At 40.9% G+C, this 20,636-nt stretch overlaps 1 protein-coding gene across 1 annotated transcript in view; it reads left to right on the top strand.

Moving 5' to 3' along the window:
- Positions 1-20,636, top strand: part of sorcs3 (sortilin related VPS10 domain containing receptor 3) — a 376,202-nt gene that overhangs the window by 155,994 nt on the left and 199,572 nt on the right. The window contains exon 2 of the mRNA XM_039826137.1: positions 289-356. Coding sequence (XP_039682071.1) covers positions 289-356 — 68 coding nt within the window. The remainder of the gene's footprint in view (positions 1-288; positions 357-20,636) is intronic.

The raw sequence follows: 20,636 nt of genomic DNA, 5'->3' as shown, positions 1-20,636 counted from the left end.
AGTTGGAAAGTAGGCCAAATGGTATCGAGGGCTTCATGCTCAGCTCTCTCGTCGCAATAAAGAGAGTCCAAAACAGCGTTCGCATCTGCTGATGTGTTCCGTCTTACCCTCACTTGAGAACAAGACTCGGAGATACTAGAAGTCCTTCACTTGGGGAGAATTCTGGTATTAGACCAGGCAATATCCTTTGGTGTTTGATGTCTGTCAAGATTCAGTTGCTGTGAAAAATTTACTTACTTTGAATGCCTTATACAAAGATTGTAATGGCAAAATTCCCTCTCTTTACAGGTGATCCTGATTCTAACCAAGCTGTACGACTTTCATATTGGCAGCGTCACTGAGAGCACTCTTTGGAGGTGAGTACAAAGGAGATTTTTATTCATAAAATATTTACAAGCAAATGTCTTTGACTCCTGTAATGCTGCTGGGAGTACCAAAGAGTAGAATTAGCTTTAGGTGATGACCCTGTGATTGGCTTGATGTTTCTGCTAATTGGCCAGTCAGTTTAATGTATGTTCCAGTGATTTACAGCTAACATAATCTGACTCGGCCCACTGTGGTAAACCCTTAAAACAAATGCTGGGACCTTTTCATCACTGTTCTCTCATTTTCTTGTACAACTTTGAACCATCATTTCTTTTTCCTCATCCACTCCTGTGGTGCTGTGAACAGTGTGTTCTGGTGTCATGCACGGTCAGACAGGGCACTCAGTGTGGAGGATGCTGTTTGCTATGCTCTTGTTCTTGCATATTATCTGATGTACTCCCCTTCCTCACCCCTCCTGGGAATAAAATTAACTCACACACGCACACATGCACACACTCCTGAAACAACAACAGTGCTTGTAAAGAGTAAAAATACACTACCAAAAAGCATAGGTAACACATTTCTGAAGAGTTGAAACTGCGTATTACACATTTTCAGATTGACCATTGTGCAACATGAATAGAGTAATTCCTCAGTCGAGTTTTTGGATGATCTAATTCCATTCAATTTTATTCGCAGTATCAAATCAAAACAGAGGTTATCTCGGGACACTTTACAGATAGAGTAGGTCTAGACCACTCTCTATAATTTACAGAGACCTAACAATTCCCCAAAGAGCAAGCATTTGGTGCAACAGCGGGGAGGGGAACTTCCGTTTTACATGCAGAAACCTTGAACAGAACCTGTCTCTAGGTGGGCGGCCATCTGCCTCTACCGGTACCATACGAGGCCATACAGATGACAGCATTCTCTTGGACAAGTTTCACTATTCGCCAAACCCCCCAGAACAGCAATGTTCCAATCATATACAGTATCTTAGCAATCGTATCAAGGCACAGTAGGTTTGTCAAGCTTTTTATTTCTGTAGTAGAATACTCTGAAGGTGGTGTCTTTATGTCTAACCTTTGCAAAAAAGAGCAAAAGTAATTACATTTTGGTTTAAATGGTGTGTATATTTCCTTTTCGTTAGCATGTCCGCCAAACTAGTGAACAGTCAATTCATGGGTCTTTAAAGTGATTAAAAGTAACCATAGGAAAAGGAAAATGGAAGAGTGAAAGCCTGGGTTTGGGAGTTGTTAGGTGAGGAAACTAGGAGACAGATGTACAGCATTTATTTTTGGAGAAAAATAGAGTAAGAGTGGCTTGTTTGTTTACTACTCAAAGACATTCAATCCCATCTTTTCTTGATTCTGTTCAAATTAGCTTTTTGACGAGTCCCCGTCTCAAGTGATGCAGTCCTGTACTTGAGTATGCACTTACTGGTTCCAACCCCAACAGCTATGTTTGCCTAAAGAGAAAGGAACAGTATACCATCTGCACTTTTTTTTAGATTTAAAAGATGACAGTCCTTTAAAGCACAAAACATTTGCACGACCCTGCCCAGCTTGAAGCGGAAGTTTGACATTGATAAGCTTTGCCAAAGTGACTGCAAGCCATTTTTGACATTTAGAGAGCTACTCTGTAATTCGGACCCCAAGGCAATAACAGAGGAGTGTTTTGGTATTTGAATAAGTGCAAAGAAAATACAGTCCCCTGATATTCTGTGGTAAGACAGAACACGGCTGTTTAGCTGTAGACATGATGGATAATATAATAGTCTGAACATACTATAATTATTAAATTGTTTTGTGATAGGTCTCTCTTATGTGTATTTCTTTCAAACTCTAGTTACCTTTTATCCCATGTTTATCCTATTCAGTGTGTGTAGAAGTTGATATCTGTTCACGTTGATGATCCCTATAGTCCCTGTTGCATAAACACCCCCAGACATCACAACCACCACAAATGGCAGAGAGAGGACGTCATGTAGCCTAAAGGAATCATAATGTAAACTGAATGGAGGTGGAATAAAGTTGTGCAAAGAGAAACTCCAGTTCCTCAACACAAGAAGCCATGTTCAGGTTATCCAACGGCATTGCATTACTTTAAACTCCATGATCTCGCAATCTGACAAGGTGTCTCCTTCACTAGTAACCACGGTAAAATGTACGTTTTTGCTAATGTATGTCACAGCATCACTGTTAGCCTACTGCTACCAATATTTTGTATAAACGCGTTTATCTCGTCTGCTAATGTCATTTCCCAACATTAAAGTGTGCAACATAAGTATTTTCTTCAAGCAGCAATTACAACTCATATTTACATGTTTTATTGTTTTTAATGACATCGCCCTCTAGTGGTGGTAGTAATTATAACGGGACCAAAGGAGAAAGTAAGGTGACGAAGTATAATAATAATAACAATTTATATAATTTAAACTTTATTAATCCCGCAAGGGAAATTACAATGTTTTCACTCTGTTGTTAAAATATCCATTAGAAAATACACACATGCTCAGTATACATGCACTAATGGATGTCAGAGTGAGCTACAGCCGTCAATGGACAGGCGCCCCGAGCAGTTGGGGGTTCGGTGCCTTGCTAAAGAGCACCTTGGCAGTGCCCAGGAGGTGAACTGGCACCTCTCCAGCTACCAGTCCACCACCATACTTTGGTCCAAATGGGGACTTGAACCAGCAACCATTTGGTTCCCAACTCCCTACAGACTGAGCTACTGCCACCCCCCAAAGAGTGAAATTGATGCTAGTGGAATGGGTTTGGGGCTTACCTCCATACTGTTAGTAACTGCTTGTGTGGCACTGGCTACTAGCTCAGTCAAACTGCACACTGTGAAATGGTTATTATTCAGGTTTAGTTAGTTAGTTAATTAGTTAACTTTATTTATCCACGTGTGGAAATTAAGGTGTATTCGCAGCCAGGTACTTAAATACAGTTACAACATAAAACACTACTATTAATACAGTACAACCACGATACATGTGTAAGGAGTACACGATACAAGTGTGAAGTCTTCTGGTAGCTGTGCCAAGAGAAATCTCAATAATTCCCAATCTTACAGAGACGGAGAGTGTAGGTATATGTAAGGAGATAACATAGACACAGGCTAATTATTGCTAACTAAAATGCTAGTTAACATTAGTAATTAAACTTAAACAGCTAATGTAAGTCGAAACTGCCTGAGAGCTTTTCCTGTACTATACGGTAATTCCTCTACTGTGTGACAGTAAGTCGCGTGGTTATGACACAATCGTTAGCCTATTTTTATAAAAACGTCTGCTACGGAGCCATAACGTGAGGTACAAGGTAATGGAGCCTTTTATACATTGTCGTGTTTCTTTAGAAATAAACAACGGACAAATAGAGTCTTTAAATGCTTCAGATGTAAAGTTATTCACTGTCAAAGTGACGTTAAAATGAATGGGAGTCAATGGAATGCTAACGGGAGGTGATGGCAGGTTAGCATCAAAATGGTGACATAGGAGCTACGGGTTGTTGACAAACGCTTACCCCCTTGATTTAAACACAGCTCTACAGCCAGCATGTTGTCATTGCATCAGGTGAGCCAATCATAAGTGAGAGGAGAAGGAATCAAACTTAAAGACTTAAAAAGGAGGGATACAAATTCAAGTAATTAATCTGTACTGTTGAGGTAATGGAGATTTATAGTGGTCATGTAAAGACAGATGAGTTATAGAGTTTAATGGCAGCAGGCAGGAATGATTTCCTGTAGTGTTCCTTTGAGCAACGGGGTTGCTGAAACTGCTCATGAGTTTGTCTAGCGTTTTGTGTAGAGGGGTGAGGGTCATTGTCCATAATTGCCCGCAGTTTTACCTGCATTCTGTGTCTGACCACCTCCTCCACAGAAGCAAGCTTAGTGCCAACCACAGACTCAGCCTTTTTAATGAGTTTGTTCAGTCTGTTTGCATCCCTTACTTTGATGCCGGCACCCCAACACACCACAGCAAAAAAGATGGTGCTTTGAACAACAGGCTGATAAAACATCTGGAGCATCCTGTTACATACATTGAAGGACCTGAGCCTCCACAAGAAGTAAAGCCGGCTCATGCCCTTCTTGTATGCAGGTTTAAGTGATTTAAGGTGGTCTGTAGAAAAATACAGACTTGACTTAGCAGCTTTGGTGGTCAAAGTCAGGCTGCGGGCTCCAAAAGCTACCACACATGGGCCCCTTAACTAGTTATGTAAGACACAAAAATACTAAATGAATAGACAATGTGCAATTCAAGTCAGGGCAATGCCAGCATCTGATCACTAAAAGCTACAGTTTTATGAAGACCCACAAAAATACAACCAAACGAGTAGCTACATAAACTATTTTCAGCAAAGCACATTTAAAGCAAAACAACAACCTCAACAGGATGTCTGAGTATTATCCTCTGCTACACAGATTTATTTTACACATGAATAAGTGATGATTGGACTCACATAAACCCCGGCACTGTCATCAGAGTCAAATGCAACGTGACAGTTTAACTCTGTAGGGAAGACTTAATCAGGTGAGGTAATTTATCCATGGTGTGAGAACAGGGACATCACTGTGGTTGAAGATCAGCCTTATTGGCAGCACTCCCAGCCCTGTCACTCAGCCACAAACCTACAGTGAGGGGGGCAGCTGTCCATCAACACTTGACTTTCCAGTATATCAGCGTCTGAGGAAATTCAGGATTGGTTATGTATGCCAGGTATGTTAGAAACAGAGGAATTTGAAGGAAGGGAAATTGACCGAGGAGTAAGAAAAAGAATGATGAAAGGCTAACCGGCACCGTTAATTCAAGCAGCCGTTTTCTTGAATCAGCTCATCTGTAGCAGTGCTAAGAAACCTGACGGTCTCGTGTCAGATCCGATCCATGATTCATCTCTCTGTTGCCAGCTAATTGAGATCACAGCTCTGATAGGGTTCGAAGAGGAGAAGTTGCAGAGAATGTTTATCACTTTGCGGGAAGACATCCCAAATGGCAAGTCTAACTCTGCCTATTTGCAAAGGTCAAGACAGTGACAACACCTCCAAGTATCGCCCAGTCAGTCTGTCAATTTTAATGAACATCCTGACCTTAAACAATGAAAGCTGATCAGTCAGCCTATGCATAATTTTCAAAGGAGCCTTCATATGTGCATGGTAGAGGGGAAAGAAATGAAGGCGAGCTATTCATTGTTGTCAATGAATCAACTCAGCAAAACAATTCTTCAAAGTTGTTCAGCCTCTCTCATCAGCTCTCTGGAGTATTGTCCCTCTGCAGATGAAAATGTATCAAATATGACAAGCCCCATACTCATTTGCAGGTATTCAGACAAGAATAAAGAATTAATGCCAACAACAAAGTCAGGTTGTATTTCCTGCCTATCCCTGTATAAAATTTGACATATCCCAAACTTGTACTTTTTGAAAAACAAGCCGATGCAGCAGTTGTTTCTGTGCTTCATACAGTGAATTTATTGAAGTTGTGTTTACTGGATTACTGAGCTGAAAAGCTTGATGAGGAGCTGATGTTAATCGTTTTTTGTGTCACTACAACACACACAGTTCTCATTTCTTATTTTGTGTTCTAACTATGAGTCATGTATTGTTGCAATTAGAAGTAAAGGCTTAGTTACGAGAGACCAGAGCAGTGCCTGTTGAAAACATGCCTGTTCAGAGCGGGGCCCTTTGCTTGGCCTCCGGAATCGCTGCTTGCTTGAAGCTTTTTCGAGAACTGCTCATCCAAACAACTTCACATTAGACATTGCGCTTCCTTGAGACTTGAGCATAGTCAGCTCAAAGTGATTTGCAATTTCCACCTCTACTGAATTTGAGTCATGCAGTCTGAGTAGAATCTGCAGTATTCTTAGCTTAGGTTAGATGTGCAGAGCACTGCTAGCTTGAGTGCACTGCCATATTGCAAAGGGTGCATTGGATATACTTTATGATGCAGTGCAAAGAGCATGTCAGATGGGAAAGTTTGGTTTTGGTCCCAATTGGGCTACTTTTTGATTGGGTAGGTAAAAATGGTTTGGGGCTGCTTGTGAAAGTTACTTGCTACTTTATGTGTCATTTGGATGGATTCCGTCATCATTTTCATTGACACATACTGTAGAGTTTAATAGGCTCATAATGCAGTGACTGATATGGCCGACACAATCAAATTTAAGTCAATTTTAAATGAGTTTAAGGCTCTGACTTGGCTACTTAAAGCTGTTTCATGCTTCTTGCCTTCAGCGTGGTAACGACGGCAATATGGCACAAACGTGGTCTGGGCGACTGATCCAAGATTTTGTAACAATGCGGAAGCAGTCGCATCGACCGTGTGGCAATGATTGACTACAGGACAGAAGAAGTCCGTTCTTTGAGCCGCTCTGACTAGACCAGACGGTTCGCGGCGGTTCCACAGTGCCCAGAACGCACTGAATGCAAAAAGCATGAAACAGCTTTTAGCGTCACCCAAATCTGGCAAACCAGCATGTTAGAGACGCAGTGGACTGAGTTGTCTGCCTGACCACAGGCTCACTGACTTTGCTTCACGAATGGTGTCACTAACGAAATACTTATACATTTGTAATATATTAGCATGTGATTTTGAGAGCTCTAGTCTATGAGGTCTTGTACATTTTACAATGAAACTCTGTTGTTTTTACTGCCTCTGCAGTGGAAATAACTCTCAGTTGATAATTTATTAGGCTATCTCTGTGGTTTGAGATAGTTTAATCAATATCTGGGAATGAACAACTCTCTCCCAATGGACCTCAAAATGACAACACCATATACACAGTACACATGTAGTAACTGTCTGACTTATATATTTTATCCTTCAGGGAACATTGCAGTGGTCTTAGTTTGTCCTATTTTATTACGGCACATTTCCGTACCAAATGATCAGGCGTTTTGAGTCTAATTATTTTGAATTAATTGGTCTTATTCTTGCCTTCAGCAAATTAACTGATTGAGCTGATCTAATGAAAAACCAGCATCCCCCCCACTCTTTCCATACCCTATTAACCTGCTGATTACAGTTGTAATGCTGTTTGGTATGAAGAAATGTTCATTATGAGATAAGTGTCTGGAATTAGTGTCACTGAAAATGACAATGACTATGAAGTATTAGGTAAGAGTTAAGACAAAGACATCTGGTGGGGAGATCTTTGTGCAGTGCTAGTCAGGCTCCAAGATTGTGTTTAGAAGTGGTAAATTTACAGCTCACAGTAGTCTCACATTTCCTCCACAGCACCGCGGAGGAAGGTCTGGTGAGTCCACACAGCATTCCGGGATAGGATAAAAATGTGCTCTAGTTTATTGGCATTTCTTTAAACCAATCACAATCATCCTGGGCGGCACTAAGCACCGGACGCATGTACGGCGCCTCTGCAAAATACCCTCGGGAAGGAACTTGTTTTGGTGGAACATGTGTACGTAGGGAGGTGAGCTCTGGAATTAAAATGATAAATATCATCAATAAGATAAATATTATTTGATTGTCGGTTTAAGCTCAGAGGATGTTTACAGAATGGAACGGAGTTTAGAATGCCAACACATAGAAAGCGCAAGGTGAGGGACATCCAGCTGAACTTCTGGCTGCAGCGGAACAATCCCGTGAATGAAACGTCGTCGATATAGACTAAGCTCACAGTAACTTAATACAATAATAGTCTCTGGCTTTTGTTTGATATTTAGTTCCAGCAAAAATTGTTGCTGCACGTCCAATCTGTCCCTAGCCTAATTAACACGGTTAAGCACGGAGGGCTAACTTGATATGTTTTCTATATGACGTACACGTTGCTGTCACCTTGTCCTACCAAAACCCATTCAAAAATCTAGCAGTTCAATAAAGCCTTGCTTGATAGTCTATATGAAACAAAATTCTGAGATTGGTACAGCCTAGTCTTTATCCACAATGTTCCACTTGGGAGATAGCTCCGTTGCCACCGGAAATTCCAGTCCGTTACCTTGTAACCATTTGCCGGAAGAAAGAAAGAAGGAATAATAATTCACAGAGGAATTATCAGAGGAATTCAAAAGTGAGGAAAAAACATCATCAGTGGGTTTGCACAATTGCTCTTTTGAGAGGGCCATCGTTTTTGTAGGGGATTCCCTTGCCTAAATACAGGCGACCATAGAAGAGTGACAGAAAGAGGAGAAAGCTGTGCATTATCACTCCCTGGCTGCAGACTTCTCTCCCCCTGTGCCAGGAGCGGGTCACCTGGGGGTGAGGAGTGACATCCTCTCAAATTGCATCATTTTGCTGAACATGCTCACAGGGTATGTGATATTTCACAGGTCAGTGCCTATAATAAGGGCCCAGCTCTCTCACAGAGACCCAACTGATGTTTGTGACCTTTTGCAATTGGACTTGGTATTTCCCTCAAAACCTTGTCAGCCTGGGCTTGCCGGAACTTTCCAAAAGCACTTCTATGAAAGTGCTCTGGAAAGGATAAGATTGATACAGCTACTGTAGGCTATCCTAAAATGGGAGGAAAAAAAGTGAATGGTGAGAGCGATAATAGCAACCCTATCTGCATGTGTCAACTACAGTATGGTTAGAGCTGCACTTAAATGCCTATGATTATTAAAGGGTAATTTTGGTATTTTTCAACATGGACCCTATTTTCCAATGCATTGCTGTCTTTGAAATCTTTGAAATTGGTCCAGTCTTTAGCGACAACGATGTAACTGGATAAAAGCCCCAAAAAATTATCTTTTGTTTAACCAGACAACAGCTCCGAAATCACCATCACCAAACCCACCAGACTCCATGTAAATAATCAGGACTTTTAGCATGTATAGAGCCAGCATATCTCCACATGTAAATGGGTGAATTAAGGGTTTATTTCAACCAAACCAGAGTGGTGATTGTTGGAACAGTGGAAAGATGAACCAAGACGGCTTTTGATAGTTTTATTTAGTTTCTGTGAATTAAGTTTGTTTTATGATGATCAAATTTAGTTTAGTTTTAATAATAGTTTATTTAAATGGAGTCTGGTGGGTTTGGCCATTGCGATTTCCGGGCTGTTTCATGTTGGAATTATAATCTGAGCCCGTCAGTGGCAAAAACAGCACTTTACGTGGATGTAAATTGAAGTTGCACAATTGCCCATTAACGTTAGCCTGACAAGCCAGACCCACATCCAGATGTTGGGTCTGGGAACTCACCATTGGCAGGGCTCAATCCGAGGGGCGGGATAAACGGTTGTCTTTCAAATTCCCTCTGCACTCATAGCCAACCAGAGCAACGCTAGTTGATGATTAAACTTTTCCCATATCCGGTCGGCAAAACTCCGAACACATCTTCCTTTTTTAAGAATGACTTCAGTGCTTAACTCCAAGTCTTCCAGAGTCGCAGCCGAAAGGCCGCCGTTCGCCAGCAGCAGCAGCAGCCATTTTCTTTGTTTTCAAGTAGCAGGGAATTTACGCGGAACCGTCGCAAGTCTGCTGGCCTTATGTTAAGCCCGCCCACCAACTCTATACACGGTGTGATTGGCCTGACCAGAATTTGGTTTTTCCAGCTCACAAGCCAACGGAGAGTTGCTAGAATTACATTTGCTGCTGATAGGGCGCGTCTAGATTTCTAGGCTACATTAACGTTACACTGCAGCTTTTGTTCGCCGCTGCCGATTGCAGCAGTCTTGTTTAATACTGGACCACAGAGATTGTTGATCAGTCACTTACACACAAAAACAAATTAGTAAAATACCGAAGTTACTTTTTTACAATGTATCTAATAACTGTGTCTTATGTGAAAGGTGTTGCTAGTGACAAACCCACAGAGAATCACCTGACTCTGCAGTTCTCTAAGCTCCACACATTGATTTACACAGGACTTTCACCCCATTGAAAGTAAACTGCAATTTTATTTTTTTTACAAACGAAGCTACATCAGGTTCAGCGTCACGTGCGTACATGGATCTGAAATAACCTCTGATATTAACACAAACCACGATGTTTTTCTAAACTTAACTAAGTACTTTTTGTGCCTAAACATAACCAAACTGTGACCATTTCACAACGTTAACGATGTGTTTTAAACCGCGACCGTTACAAGATATGAGGACAGAAACCGCTCCTGTGGGTCATATCAGAGGGTAGAAATAAACATATATATCGGCGTACGGTTTTGGAGGACTTGTTGACTGGACATGTAAGTAGGAATGTGTTTGCTAACACATTTCTTTTAAAACCTTTGGAATTACATAGATTGGGCGCTGTAGAATCATTGAATATGAACGTAATTACAAGAGTGGGCTGATGAAAAAATAACAATAAATCTGTTTGACCTTTACTTATATTTTTCACTATATATTATTTTCTTTTCGCCCAGCATGTTTCCTTGGATTAGGGTGGCCCCTAAATCATGGTTGGAGTCTGTCGCCGTGGTCCTGCTGCACGCCCTGCTATGCCCTGTTACACCCTGCTACGTCCTGTAACGCCCTGCAGTGCCCTGCTATGCAACTACTACAGCTACTATTTCTAGTCACTGATCCATTATCTTTATTGTGACTATTATTGCCACTGTTCATCACACCCCCAACCGGCACCGTCAGACACCGCCTACCAAGACCCTGGGTCTGTCTCAGGTTTCTCCTTAAGGGAAGTTTTTCCTTGCCTTGCACTTGGGGGAATTATTGGAATTGTTAGGTCTTTGTAAATTATAGTGTATAGAGTGTGGTCTAGACCTACTCTATCTGTAAAGTGTCTTGAGATAACTCTTGTTATGAATTGATACTACAAATACAATTGAAATATGCCTAGGTGTTCATATAAGTCATTCAAATACAATGCTGGTCTTTTCATTCTTTTTTGTTGGTGAATGCAATAAATGGAGTTAAACAGACAGAGTTAGACTAGATCATTCATAAGCAACATGTCAACCTGAAGTCAGCACAAAGCCACCACATTTGCAAGCATGACTGTGCATTTTATAGTTATAAAAGCATAAAATGACAGCCCTGAATTATTGGCATCCTGAAAGAACACTTATGATATGCATGCTGCTTTTAACAGCAACCTTTTTGTTTTCAACTTCGTGCTCTACCTGGGAGTTAACACATAAATCACCCTCGCAGTTATTAAACAGGTCATTTATTCTAATCCGTTCTCACAATATTTAAATTCTTACCTTTTTAATTGCCCTTGGGCTTTTCCCTCATATCCTGAAGCCCGTACTCCTTTGCTTCCTGTCATAACGGCAAATGGTGGATTTCATTATGAGGCTTTCAGTCCGGAGGCAATGTGGAATTTCATACCACAGCGATTCAAGGGCATCCCTCTCTGAGGCGGCTCTGGTTTTATTTATTTATTTAACAGGGACAATGCTCATTAATCAACAGAAAAGCAACTGTAAATGAGCCAGATTTAGCTCGGCAGGCTAATTTTCATCTGTTGTCCCTGGCTAGTTTGAAAATGGCAACCTAAAAAAATAAAATACAATAAAAGGACAATACAGTCAACATATAAAAAGCAACATACACAGACCAACATTAAAAAAAGCTAAAAAGCAGACAATGCACAACAGTAAGTAACAAACCCAACACATCATACAACAAGCAACATGACAAAACAAATCTGCAAAGTCAACAGGCATTCAGCAATCTAATGACAATCAATGAGCCAGTTCTTCAGCTGACCAATAAAAGAATGATAAGTATTTGCTTCTCTTATCTGTATTGTGTTCTGTTTGCCGTAATCTAGTTAACGTCTCATCATGCATCCAGATGTTGCGGTGGTTAACGCCGATTCGTTGTTAGGGCTGCAACTAACGATAATTTTTTAATTGCCGATTCATTTGTTGAATATTTTCTCGATTGATGGGTTAGTTGTTTGGTCTCTAAAATGTCAGAAAATGGGTAGTAATGTTTGATCAGTGTTTCCCAAAGCCCAGGATCACGTCCTCAAATGTCTTGTTTTGTCCACAACTCAAAGATCTTCAGTTTACTGTCACAGAGGAGAGAAGAAACTAGAACATACACACATTTAACAAGCTGACATCAGAATTATTTTTCTTACAAAATTACACAAACCAATTATTGATTATCAAAATAGTTGCCGATTCATTTACAGAGAAATAGTCAACAACTATTTGATTCATCTTTGCAACTTCATTCCTTTTCTTCATATTTAGGAATGTTAAACTGATATATTTTTAGTGTTTAAAAAAAAACTAATTTGATTTGTAAACCATCCACATCACTCTCATCCCTCTTCTATTTTAATCCTGAACTCATCAAACTGTCTGCAATGGATTCACAAGCACAGACACTAGGAGGTGAATACGGCTCAACCCGTACTACAAAGTGTTCTCCGTTTGTCGACAGCAGCAAGTAGCCTGAGAGCTGTGACTCTGCTTATCTGAAATGACATATATTTCCATTTAGGACGACATTGTGACATCCGTCGCCCGCAGCATGGTGCTGTGGTGGCTGGTGATGGGGCTGCTGGGTGCTACAGCCAGGTACATGTGCTTTGTTTTCGCCCAAACTAGCTGTCCGCTGCTTGCGCAGCAGCCAGTGCAGATCTGTTGAGGTTATAGATGTTTCTGCCAACGCTGAGACTGGCTGCCAGGACAACTATTTCTATTTCAGGCCTGTGTGTAGTGTGTAATAACAACAGAGTGTAAATTGTAATTTCCCCATTGGGGATCAATAAAGAGTAGAACTTATTATTGAATTATTTATTAACTGAATGGGTGAACCAACCCGGTCTCACGGCAGGTCGTGATATGGTCACGTTATTTAGATTTATTGATTCGTTTACAGGTCACGATTTTAACGTTTATTTCGTGTACACGTCACAAATTTTTAATGTGTACAGGTCACGATTTTCGAACCTGCTCTGGGGGACGCAACAACGGGGAAATGAGGCACCACACGCCGGCCACAACAACAGGACGGTTGTGGTTCGGAAAAGAAGAACGGGGAAAGGAACCGTCATACGCGGCACACGCCGACAACAGCGGGACGGTTGTGGTTAGGAAGAGAATAACGAGGAAAGGAACTGCAACACGCGGGACGCAATCCCCAGTCTCCGGGGGGGAAAGTCCTGTGTTGTTTGACCCATCCACCACCCCAACCAACCTCCCGGCGCGGACTTTCGCCTTTAACTAATACTACCGTATTTTCTGGACTATAAGTCACACTTTTTTTCCTACTTTGGCTGGTCCTGCGACTTATAGTCAGGTGCGACTTATATATCAAAATATATATAATTTAACATGTTTTTAAATGTTAATTCATACTGAAAACATCACCGTCTACAGCCGGGAGAGGGCGCTCTAGACTTGTGACAACTAGAATGCTGCTCCTTAAGACAACTGAGAAAGAAAAGAGATAAACTGCAGGTAGTAAAATATGCAGCCGAAAACGGTAATGGAGCAGCAGAAAGAGTTTGAAATGAGGGAGAAACTTGTGAGGGAGACTGGCGAACAGGTTACTCTTACTGCAATGAAGAAAACAAAGAAAGCTAATCGGCTAATCACGGGCTGAAAGCAAGATGGCCAGAGCTGGAGGAACGAGTCAACGGTGCAGTTACGTCTCCACGCCTTTTAATCCATCCATGCTCCACGCCCTGGTAGCTAGTTGTTCTGTGTGCTATTGTGTAGTTGAATAACTTAATGTGTTACGTTAACATACCGGACACCTACCGTATTCAGCCTGTTGTTCTGTGTGTTAATTGTGTAGTTGACAGATGAAAAAAAAATAATTCTAAATAAATGCAACTTATAGTCCGGTGCGACTTATAGTCCGGAAAATACGGTACTCGCTACCGTCATCGTTCTGTGATCGCGAAATATGCTTCCCATTGAAATACATTGCTTTAAAATTCATAATCACCACACGAAAAAAACCTGACATTATCGTGTCCTGTCCACGACTCAATAGATTCAATAATGTGACCATATCACAAACTGCCATGAGACCGGGCTGGGTGAACCCATGTTAAAGTTTTAGTGCGTAACGTTCATTCATGTTACATTCAAGCCATTACTAAATGAGTTGCTACAAAGCTAATTAAGACTATCAGCTCCACACAACTCTCTCTGGATTTCTCAGTAGGACTATGTTCAGAAGATTGTGGCGTCCGGTTTGTCATTACTTAGAATTCCTCATGGGAGCGACAGAAACTACACACTGTAGCTTAAAAATAGATCTTGATTTTGAATTAGTTTTTATTTTATTTTCGACTTTTGGATTTCATTTTAGCTCCGTTTTACTTAGTTTCCAGAGTGTGTTTGCTAGTTTTAGTTTGGTTAAATTTTTTTCAGAATGATTTATTTTTAGTTTAAGTTTTACAGGCATTTTAAGCCGACCTTGCACCAATCGACTTTTCGAGCGGTTCCACTGTCACAGACTACTTTCCGATATCAGAATGAAATCCTGAGAGTCTTGCTAGAGTTGTCCCATCGTTGCTCCCGTCGTCTCCATCGTTTGGTGTAAGGTGGTCATAAAACTCAGTCCCAGGCTGTCTGTTTCCCGTCTTGCCGTTACGACAAAATCAAACGAGTTTGATATTATCAAGTCTTAGTGTCATAAAGGGAGGGGGGGTAAGCGCGTTAAAGTAAAATATAAAATTGCGCATAAAAAAAGGGCCGACAACGCCACGTAGGTGGTTTGATACTGAGGCCTAGGACCTCTTTAAAACTACAACAATTCCAATTAAAACCAGGTCCTTTGTACCGGGGGAGAGCAGTAAAAACGGTGTATTCAAAACAATGAGTAAAAACAAATAGAGGAGTAACACATTTATTTTAACAAAAGGATAAAACAATAAAAATTACTTAAAAACATTTAAAAACAAAAAACAACTGAACTAAAAATCAAACTAAAACAGTCCAAACAGAAGGGGAGTCTTGACTTTCAAATGTCCACAGGGTTCTGCTGGCAACCAGTTTCCTTTCCGTGTGTGACCTTCCTCGGGCATAACCTGCAACAGAAAACTCTGGCCAGTAACACGTCCTTAGCAACTGCTACCACTTCATAACATTTACCACCACCTAACAGACCTGCAGGTACTGCTGCCATTCATCTGCATGTAGGGCAGAACAGAAAATCAGCTAACTTTCCCTTAAGTTACGAGCTAACGCTAGCAGTAGCTGGCTAGCTTGGTTAAATCTTTTAAAACTAATCTAGTTGTAGTCTTGCAATGTGTGACCCTGAAGATCCCCAGTCTTTACATGTTGTGTAAATTATGTCTTTGACTTTAGATGTGAGATGGTGTCAGACTGTAGTCTTTTCAAAGTCTTCTAGCGTCTGGTACACGTATGTTTTTTTTTTTCAGGGACAGGTATAATCAGGTATCTCGAAAGTATGTTCAATTCAATTCAATTTTATTTATAGTATCAAATCATAACACGAGTTATCTCGAGACACTTTACAGATAGAGTAGGTCTAGACCACACTCTATAATTTACAAAGCCCCAACAATTACAGTAATTCCCTCAAGAGCAAGCAGTGCGACAGTGGCGAGGAAAAACTCCCTCTTGGGAAGAAACCTCGGACAGACCCAGGCTCTTGGTAGGCGGTGTCTGAAGGTGCCGGTTGGGGATGTGATGAACAGTGGCGATAATAGTCACATTAATAATGGAACAGTGACTTCAAATGGTATTCGTAGTAGTATGTAGCTCCGTATACAGAGTACATGGTTGGAGAATATAGCCATGATGTTTAATGTTTAATCTTTAGCTGATGTGGAGCAGTTACGGCACAGCGCCATCTCATGTCAAGTCTCATTTCTGTGGTTCAATGTCACGAGAGTTGACGGAAATTCATGCTGTCTCGTTTTTTTTCAGTAGTGAAATATTACAGCTAAAAAACTCAAACTCAAATGATTCACATCGTTAATTTTATTTTTTTAACCTGGCAATATGATTTGAACTTAGTTTCCGATTTTCTAGAAGGTTTTACTTTGTATTTAGTTTCAATATACAAAAAATATTTTCCTGTTTTAGTTTACTATAACAACCCTGGTGTGAACAGTGTATGAGTATGTATGCAGCACAGGAAGAAAGTTTGGTGAAGGTTGGAGAAAAGTTTATTATTCAATTCCCCCTCTTCACTTACCTTGGTAAAACTTCACTTTGAGTTGTCTGACTTATGAGTTCCACATGATTGGCTCTGGAGCTGCTTATCAGAAAGAAGAAAGGTAGCAGATAAAGGCACGGCAGAGTCATCAAGGATAGTTCCCACTCACCTTCCAGGAGAGCACTTTTTTTCCTCCTTCTCTTTGGAAAATGGCAACAAAACGTGTATTTACTCCTTTGCCGCCGCAACAGGATGCACCACACTGGCAAATGAGAAGACGATCAAACAAAAGACTTTTTTTAGAGCGCAGACTTCTTACACTCCTGTCTGGCTTTTATCACTTTTTTTATTTTACCAAGTCTCCACTGGAGAAACAGCTGGTGTTCTGCTAAACACTTTGCGTTTGTGAGTCGCACTGACAGAAAGGGAGGGAGTGATTTAAAATTGGATTCTGCATACACGGTGCATGATGAGCATAAATCCAAAGGAGTTATGGCAGATATAAATCAAAGGTTTGTTTGCAACCCTCATCCATTATGACAGGATTCCTGGAGTCACTGAAGCACATATTAAAAAGGGAAATATTTCTCTTTCACCGTTTGCCTCGGCACATACATCACTTCTGAAGAGCAAGGGATGGCCCTTTATTTTTAGAGTAACTCAGCTAGTTTAAAGACTGTATGTATGTCCAAATGCCATGGGATATAGACGTGTTCCAGGAAAAGAGATCTGTGAAAACGCACCTGACCCCCATGTCCGTGCTCTACACCTCTAATAATCTCCCTCTAGGTTTATACTGCAGGAAAATGGGACAGTGGATTAGCTTCAAGTCAACAGTGGTGGAAGAAGTATTCAGATCCTTTACTTAACTAAAAGTACTAAGACCACACTGTAAAAATACTCCTGTATGTCCTGCATTGAAAATGTTACTTAAAGGGGTGATAGAATGCAAAACCGATTTTACCCTGTCATAGTTGAATAACGACAGTTTGGTGGGTAAATAGGACATACATAGAAGCTCAAAGTCCCACTGACACCTCTTTACTATGAAAATCTCATATTTTGAAACTGCCGCTGAAAACGGGCGAATCCCAACAAAGCTGAGTTGCTTACGCAAGCATCTCAAAATCCGGAACCTTAAGAGAACAGTCACGCCCCAATATTTACATAGGCTACACAACTGACCTGAGATCAGGTAGTCTTCTGAATCTAGCTAGGTCACGCAGATCTCTGCTATTCCATTACAAAATTCACTTCTGAAACTTTTTTATGCGAGAAATCAACCATATAAAGCTCGAATATGGGCCGCTTGACGAAAATGGATGGCTAATTGCAAATTTTCTCCGACTGTGTGTCGGAGTTTAGTGCCAGTGTTGGTGCTGCCTGGGTTGCTACATCGCCGCCCTGACCGCAGTGTCAGCGAGCTTGTTACGCCCGCAGTCTTTTACCGCAGCCCGCAGGTTCCAGTTAATCTTATAATGGGTATGTGTGTTGAGTTATTTAAACAAACAATCGGGGAAATAAAGCCTCTTTGGCTGTGAGTCTCATTGTTAGAGCCGCGGTGAGATGGAGTCCATCAATGAGAGCTAGCTAGCCTCCTCCTAACTCTGACATTCACAAAAATACATTCAATTGAAATCCGAAATCGGACAAGTGTTAGCTAAGCTTTGTAAGACCTTGAGGAACCTGTAATATTCATGCCGTGACGAAATTCAAACTGTAAATATACTTTAGTTATGCGAAAGTGAGCAAGCTGCGGTATTTCCCCATTGTAATGAATGGGACATATAGCAAGCAGCTGCTCGTCCTACAAAGACGCCTTGCGTTCATAAAAATGCCTTAAAATCAAATCGGACACAACGGTTAGCTTTATAAGACATTGGGGAATGATGTTGTATAAGTGGCGTGACGAAATTCAAACAGTAAATATAATTTAGTTATGCGCTGACAATGTAGCTAGCGGGGGGCCAAGCAGCTGCTGGTCCTACAAAGACGCCTCGCGTTCATAAAAATGCCTTAAAATCAAATCGGACACAACGGTTAGCTTTATAAGACATTGGGGAATGTGTTGTATAAGTGGCGTGACGAAATTCAAACAGTAAATATAATTTAGTTATGGCGAAAGTGTAGCTAGCTAGCTGCGGTATTTCCCCATTGTAATGAATGGGACATATAGCAAGCAGCTGCTTTCCTACAAAGACTCCTCGCGTTCATAAAAATGCCTTAAAATCAAATCGGACACAACGGTTAGCTTTATAAGACATTGGGACATTCAAAACCGTAAATGTATTATTTATAGATATAGTTATGCCGGCAGCTGGCCGCGGAGCCCCGTAGTGCAGTATCCACAAAGGGTGACTTTGCCCTGGGTATGGAGCCCAGCAGGCTGCCGCTTTCTCGTCAGACTGTGTGGAGCTCCTAAAGTCCGACACGTCTTACCAAATTTGCAATTAGCCATACATTTTTGTAAAACGGCCCATATTTCAGCTTTATATAGTTGATTTCTCGCTTAAAAAAGTCTCAGAAGTGAATTGGGTAATGAAACATTGCAGTGTCTGGAATATGAGATTCTGTCGCTTCTCTAATGTATGTGTATTGGGGATTCGCTCAACCAATCAGCGCGCGTCTCTAATGTCTGCGTATGGCAAGTCGCTCAACCAATCACAGCGCAGCTCATCTAAATATTCATGATCATACCATATTTGGAAGAAAAGCTCTTGTTACAAATAGGGCCAAAACACAGGGATGCATAAGGGCCAATAAAATATCAACCAGGCCATTTTCAGCCCAACCAATGTTACATACCCCATTAGGAGAACATAAGGAACAGTGTGAAATATCCTATATAATCATTCTATCACCCCTTTAAGTAAAAGTATGCAATTATCATCAGGAAAATGTACTTCAAGTATTAAAAGTAAAAAGCACTCCATGCAGAAAAATCCTCCCATTTTAGAAACAGGAAACCATCCAAACAGTTCTGTCAGTCAATAAAGTGATATATGGTCTAATCATTTCAGCTGGACTGGTAGAAAGTTATATTGTTGGCTAGTTTAATTTAAAATAAAACATTGTATTGTATAAAATACATGTTTTGTGTGCAAAAATCTTTATTTGTAAAGTAACTAAGTCAGTCAGATGAATGTAGTGGAGTAAAAAGTCCTATATTTCTCTCTGAAACGTAGCGGAGTAGAAGTAGAAAGTGGCATGGAAAGAAAAGACTCAAGTAAAGTACAAGTACCTCAAATGTGTACTTAAATACAGTAATTGAGAAAATCTACTTACTTACATTCCACCACTGCAAGTCAGAGTAAATGTACACTCATGTTAATTTCCAATTGTCTACATATATTATGACATATAGAGTAAATGTTGTGCATACAGAGAAGAGTAGACATATTTTTCCCCATAGTCTTCTCTCCAGAGCTCCCCCTACTTCTCCGCTTCCTTTTGAAGCACATGGACTTCCACTTCTTCCTGACCCCGACATGTCAGTTATCATCACTAACAACACTCCAGAGACCCTGTTGGAGCATAAACTTGAACCACGCGACCACTATGGTGTGCTGCCACTCTCCAGCAATACACTCTGTAATAATCCAGCCATAGAACTGCTGTTTTTTCAGGCCTTCTCGTGGCATGAATAATGAATGGAAGTCATTTATGGTTGTTCTTTGCCTGCCAGCTTTGCAGAGTTGAAAGATACTGGATGATGCTGGGGGATTTCTTCCCCCCCCTCCTCCAAAGCCTGGATTCCAACAAAGATTTCAATCACATACTGTACAATATCATCTGTGATCCACTGCAAGAGTAACTGGTTGTTGGTTCACAGAGGAAGCAGAGGAAAAGGAGGTTTTTGGGTAAGGTGCAAGCTATGGGATGATATGGGTCAGGTCAGTATTAAGGGCTTTTCCCACGGGGAGCAACACTAGTCGCGTGGATGCGTAGGGTCTACTAAGCTCCTCATGTGAAGGATAAACGCTCCGCAATTAAACGCCAGGCCAACAATGTGTGGTAACCATGGAGATCCTGTGCACTACTGTATCCCTGCCGTACAACTGAATGATATTAGCTGACTGTGGTATCATGTATCCCTAATCACATGCTGATTTATAACAAATAGTGGCAATATTAGTCTTCCCTTACCACGGACTGTTATTGTTGATAGCTAAAGTTAGCTAAATTAGTATAGTCATAATTACAGATGTTACCTGATAAATTCAGTCTTGTGCCGATGCTCTGGCAAGCATACGCCCCGCTGTCTATGTTCTGATAACCGTTAAGAAAACACTTTTATATTTAGTGAACTCACAC

Source organism: Perca fluviatilis, chromosome 1 (assembly GCF_010015445.1).
Source record: "Perca fluviatilis chromosome 1, GENO_Pfluv_1.0, whole genome shotgun sequence".
Lineage (NCBI taxonomy): Eukaryota > Metazoa > Chordata > Actinopteri > Perciformes > Percidae > Perca > Perca fluviatilis.
Note: the sequence above shows the minus strand (reverse complement) of the source record. Positions and strands in the feature narration are given on the sequence as shown.